Source organism: Numida meleagris, chromosome 13 (assembly GCF_002078875.1).
Source record: "Numida meleagris isolate 19003 breed g44 Domestic line chromosome 13, NumMel1.0, whole genome shotgun sequence".
Taxonomy (NCBI): Eukaryota; Metazoa; Chordata; class Aves; order Galliformes; family Numididae; genus Numida; species Numida meleagris.
This window is the reverse complement of record NC_034421.1, coordinates 14,067,983-14,073,376: the sequence shown is the minus strand read 5'-3', so window position 1 is coordinate 14,073,376 and position 5,394 is coordinate 14,067,983. Positions and strand designations below refer to the sequence as shown.

General features: G+C 66.4%; 1 protein-coding gene and 1 non-coding gene across 2 annotated transcripts; one reads left to right on the top strand and one right to left on the bottom strand.

Annotated features, from left to right (window-relative positions):
* Positions 526-4,416, bottom strand: MCRIP2 (MAPK regulated corepressor interacting protein 2). The gene is made up of 5 exons (XM_021411784.1): positions 3,991-4,416; positions 3,792-3,859; positions 1,720-2,305; positions 1,547-1,648; positions 526-1,020 (listed from the first exon to the last, which is right to left on the bottom strand). Exons 1-5 carry the CDS (start codon positions 4,040-4,042, stop codon positions 962-964), a joined length of 867 nt encoding a protein of 288 aa, XP_021267459.1. The 5' UTR covers positions 4,043-4,416; the 3' UTR covers positions 526-961.
* Positions 5,015-5,085, top strand: TRNAG-CCC. The gene has a single exon. It is a non-coding gene; the product is annotated as a tRNA-Gly (tRNA).

Below are 5,394 nucleotides of genomic sequence, written 5' to 3'. Positions count from 1 at the left end.
TGGGTGTTTTCTGGCCTCCTTTACATTCAGTGAGCGGCTTCCCACCCTGCAAGGCTTGGTCTGGGGAGGGCTACTGGGTAGGGGCTGATAGGGCTCCAGCAGAAGGTGGGGCTGCACTGGGGCCCTTCATGGGGTGCACGCAGCCCTGACATGGGGGAGTGAATTCCACCCCCCGCCACGAGCCCCAGCAGCCGGGTCCTGCAGGAAGGGGCTGTAGTGCAAGGCTGCGCCCGGCCCCCTCCTCCCACAGCCATACCCCCATGGGGACCGGAGAGATAACGCAGGGCTGCAGAGATAGCACAGCCCTGCGCTGCTCCCAGCCAGGATGCTCAGCCCCTCCACCCCCACGCCCTAAATGCACACCCCCCCAGCAACACCTCCAGCTCCAGGGGGAGGCCGGCAGGCAGGCAGCTCTGGGGGTGTTGTAGAGTGACAATCCCAACCTCTCCATCTCTGCACCCATCCCCTGGGCCACCACTGCTCCACCAGATCTGAACGCTCCCTGGCCACGAGCCCCTCGCCACAGGCAGTTTCAGCTCTTTATTGTCTGTCCTGCTACAGTGACCCGCTGTCCTCCGGCGGGGGGGGCCGCCCGCACGCCCCGCAGTGTCCCAGAGCTGCAGCGGGCTCAGAACTGGCACTTAAGGAATCCCAGCCGGGGCCGCACGCAGCTCCTCCGCCCCGCACCGGGCATGGCTGTGGTCCGCTCCCACTGTCCTCGGGGCTGGCAGAGGGGCACGGGGCTGCTGTCAGCTTGAAAAAAAGTGCTTAAGTGCCACTGAGTGCGGTGTCCGACCAGAGGCTCTTGGCTTTGTGTTGTTTTGTTGTTGGTTTTTTTTTTTTGTTTTTTTTTGTAGGTTTTTGGGTTTTTTTTTTTGTTTGTTTTGTTTTGTTTTTTTTTAAAAAAAAAGAAAAAAAAAAGTAAGAATGAAAAAGACCTTCTTCCCTTTTATGAGCAGCTTTAAACTTTGGCCAGAAATTGATTCGCCCACCACTCCTCCAAGTCAATGGGAACAAAGTCTGAAAGAAAGGGGAGGGAGAGAAGGGAGAGCAGCTGGAGAGCAGCAGAGCACAGCATGTTCCCACCAGCACCATCCATTTGCCACTGGGAAAAACACCCCTCTGACCCCCCCCTCCCAGCACCCTGCCCCAGGGGGAGGCTATGGGCATTTGCTCTTCTTGGGGACATCCTCACTTCCAGCTGCTGCCCAGCCCCTCACTCTAGCTGCCTTTACAGACACACATTCCCCATCCCTGCTGCACCCTGCCTTCATCCTGTGTGCCCAGGGCAGCGGAGAGCAGGACCCCACGGCAGAGCTGGAGGTGATGGCATGACCCCACAGCCAGACCCCACCGAGCAGTGCTGGGCCCACCCGGCTGGCTGCAGGAGGCGCTGCGCCCAGGAACAGTCACCCCACGTCCCACTCGCTTGGGCTCTCCAGCAGAGCCCACGGGACCCCCCAAAGCAGGGCAGCCCACCCCCAGCCGGGCACAGCCCCGCAGTGGCTCCCCCAGATCCCGCTCCCCCTCGACGCTCCCCACTCACCTTTCAGCCGGGGGTTCGGGGTTTTCTCTACGTATTGCACAGGCCCATGGGCGCTCTCCGCCCTCTGCTCCCCATCCAGCTGCTGCTCCACCTCCTGCCAGGCTGTGGATGGAGGGCTGCGGGTGAACCCCAGGGCAGGCAGCGCCCCGCAGCCCCCCCCGAGCCACTCGCACCTTCATAGACGAAGCGGACGTTCTCCTCGTGCGCAGCCGTGTAGCTCTCCTTGGGCGCAGAGGTGTCCAGCAGCAGCACCTGCGACCGTTTGCTGTTCACTCTGTTGAAGATGAGCCTCTGGGCTGGGCTGGGGAAAGCGGGGATTGAGGGGAGAAGGGCGGCGCGGGCAGCGAACTCCAGGCGAGGGGCACGCAAGGAGCAGGGCATCCCCACCGCCCCACGTGCATCGCTGCACGGCCCCACCAGCTCCTGCTGGCACCAGATGCGCTCAGCGCTGCTGCAGCCGGCGGTGAACATCTGGCCAGCTGCAGCCCCCAGCCCCGTGTGCAACACGGGCAGAATATGGCCACGCAGCCCTTCTGTGCCACCTGCACAGGAAGCCCTATCCCAGCCACCCCCACTCCAGCAGAGGGGAAGGATGGACTGATGGACACGGCTGTCCCCCAAGCTGCCCCCGAGGAGGCCACCACACCGAGCAGTCAGACCCCAGCCCTCGCAGCCAAGCAGGGTAATGTGCTTTCCAGGCTCCAGCTCCGCTCTGGATGAAGGCAGTGGGACGACAGCCCAAAAACAACGAGGCTTTTCCCATTATTTTTGCACCTCGCGGTGCACAATGCACTGCCCTCCCCACGCGCCTTGCAGGCTGCCCAGCTGGGGACACGGCAGCTGTCACAGCTGCTACACGGGAACCCTGCAGCTGCTGCCGCTCCACAGAGCTCGCAGCCAGCGTGCCACAGGTGCACAGCTCTGCCTAACACCAGGGAAACTGAGGCACACGGGTGTGACACGGGCCGGGCACACAAGCAGTGCCTGAGCAGCGCTGCGGGGCTGCAAACCTCGGGCAGCATAAAAGCAACGTGAGGGCAGCGATGGAGGGCGGCCCCGCACCAGGGGAGCAGCTCCGAGGGCTGCCCCTTCCCACCCACCCCCCAGGAAAGCTGCTGCCCAAAAGGGAATCCCAGAGCACCAGGAAAATAAGGGAGATGTCCGGGCAGAGCAAAGTGCCCTGAGCCCCAGACTCGTGATGCTGCGCTCCTCGTGCAGCAGCAGTGGGGGCCTGGCCCCAGCGGCACCGCACGGGCACAGGGAGCGGGAACCCCCCCGGTGCGGGGCAGCGCGCAGCGGGACAAGGGGAAACCACGGGCACGGAGCGGGACCCGTGAGTGTATCCCACGTGAAGAGTCAGCGCGCAGCCCCAGGCACAGCGCCGGGGCAGGAGGCGTCTGCGAGTCACGCAGCTCACGGGACAAAGTCTGAGAGGCCCCAGGAGCGCGGGGGGAGGTGTGCGAGGCAGCGGGGCCGGGCAGTGCCCCCCGAGCCCCAGCCCCACGCTGCCACCACCGCTGCCCCACGGGGGGGGAGGGAGGCTCCAGCGGCCGTGCGAGCTGTGGGGCGGGGGGCAGCACTCCTTGGTCGTTCCCTGAAGGCAGAGGAAAGGGGCGAAGGCTGCCCCGTGTCCACGGACGGGACGGACCGGGGACGGGGAGCATCGCTGCACAGGGACACCCCTCTCCCCACGCCTCAAGGACCCCAACACTTCACCCCTTTTCGCCCCTGGGGCCGTGCCTGGGGGGAGGTAACGGCGCCGGGCAGAGGGGCTCCGGGCACAGTCGCACAGCGCGGCCCCGGGGCGGCGATTCGGGCTCACACGGGGAGAGCCCCGCGGCGCGGCCCCTCCACCGCCCCTGAACCTTCGCGGTGGTTGCACAACTCCAGGGCCGGGGATGGGGACGGGGGGAGAGGGGGGGGGGCTGCGGTCCGCGGGGAGCGCACGTCCCCGGGCACAGGACAGGGACACACGGACACGGGCACGGGCACACACACACGGACACGCGGCTCCGCGCAGCCTTCGGGGCCCAGCGGGGCGCACAGCCGCGCTGCGGGACTGCGCCCGCGGGGCTCCGCGCAGGGGCGAGGAGGAGGGGGCACAACAGCGCGGCCAACCCCGCCGCCCCCTCCCCGGACCCCGCGGCGGACGCAGAGAAGGGGCTGCGGTGCCCGTCCCCGCCCCGGAGCCCTCCCCAGGGCCTTGCGGCCGCGGTCACCTTACCCAAGGTCACGCGGGGCTCACCTGGCGGGGGACCAGGCTCCGGGCTGCAGCCGGCCCCGCGGCTCGCCCACCTTGCTCTCCACCGGCTGCTGCGTGGAACCGGCGGGGGGGAGGGGGGGCAATGGGGGGGTGGCAGCGTCAGGGCCGGGCGGAGCGGAGCGGAGCGGGCGCCCCGCGGTGCGGCTCCCCCCGACCTCCCACCCCGCTCCCCGCGCGGTACCTGTGCGGCGCTGCGTGGCCAACTTGCTGGGGCCGCGCGTCAGCGTGTACATCGTGCGGGCCCCCGAGCCCGGCACAGCCCCGCCGCTCCCCCCGGCCGAGTGCACCCCGTGCCCCGCGCCGGGCCTTTCACAGGCTCTCGGCACGCCCCCCCGGCCTTAAAGGGACAGCGGCGCGCTTGCGGGGAGTGCGCGTGAAGGGTGGGAGACTCGCATGGGGATCGCGAACGCGTGGGGCAGGTCGGGGTGTGCGGGAACACGCGTTGGGGGTTGTGGGACAGAGGAAGCACGTGGGAGGCGGTGCCACATGGGGCGCGTAGGGCGTGGGACGTAGTGTGGGGCAGAGGGCGCGCGGCCGCTGTGGCCCATAGGGGGGTTGCGTAGGACAGGGGACAGCACGGGAACGGGAGGACGCGGGCCACGCGCGTGTCACACGCGGGAGCTTTGCTCAAGACGCGCGCGCAGGAGCCGGGTGACACGCAGAGGACACACGCGGGACGCACAGGGCCCTGCCGGGGAGCACGGCGGGAGGTGCCGGAGCACGGCCGAGCCGGCGGCGCTGGCACCGCGTGTTGCGGGGCTGCAGCGGTGCCGCCACCCCCTGTCCCGCGTCGGGGGGACGGTGCGAGGAGACCGCCCGGGGCCTCGCGTTCGGGAGAGAACCGTGGCGGTTTCCGAGCGGCGGAGCCGGCGGCACCGCGCCCCGAACAGCGCCGGGCGGCCCCCGCGCGTGGTGACCTTCGGACGGGGGCTCCGCGCACAGCCCCGCTCCTCCGGATTGGTGTGACCGTGACCCTGCAGCCCTTGGCGCTACCATCGCTGCTCGGGGACCGTGCCTCGGTTTCCCCACTCGAGAAAGCAGCGGGTATCCCCGACGGCTGCACGCACATGGTTCACACCGCGGCTTTCTCACCACGTTTACTACACCGAAGTACGAAACACAGGAGCGGGGTGCACTCGTGCTCCGCACGCAGCGCGCGTCCTTGGAGACACAGCAGGGGGATGCGGGGCCGTTTGCCATCAGCAGCGCCGCTGGTGTAGTGGTATCATGCAAGATTCCCATTCTTGCGACCCGGGTTCGATTCCCGGGCGGCGCAGAAGCTTTGCTTGTCTTCTTTTTACTATATCCTCTTTCTTTTTTTTCTTTTTTTTTCTTTATTTCATTTTTCCTTCTTTTTTCTTTTTTTTTCTTTTTTTTTCTTTTTTTTTTNTTTTTTTTTCTTTTTTTTTTCTTTTTTTTTTCCTTTTATTCCTTTTTTTTTTTTTCCTTTACTTTCCCTTTTTACTTTCATTTTCACGCAAAGCGCTGCTTCTCGCTCCATTCTGAGTCCTGGGCACGGCGGCTCTCACGACGAGGAGGCGGCACCCTGGGCCTGGGGGAGTGGCTGTCGTGGTTCGCGGCGGCA

Coding starts and splice junctions, on each gene's coding strand:
- MCRIP2 (XM_021411784.1), bottom strand. CDS start 4,042: ATGTACACGCTGACGCGCGGCCCCAGCAAGTTGGCCACGCAGCGCCGC. Junction 2,306..3,791: donor GGAGCCTGGTCCCCCGCCAG/GTGAGCCCCGCG, acceptor CAAAAATAATGG/GAAAAGCCTCGTTGTTTTTG. Junction 1,649..1,719: donor CGTCCGCTTCGTCTATGAAG/GTGCGAGTGGCT, acceptor CTCCATCCACAG/CCTGGCAGGAGGTGGAGCAG.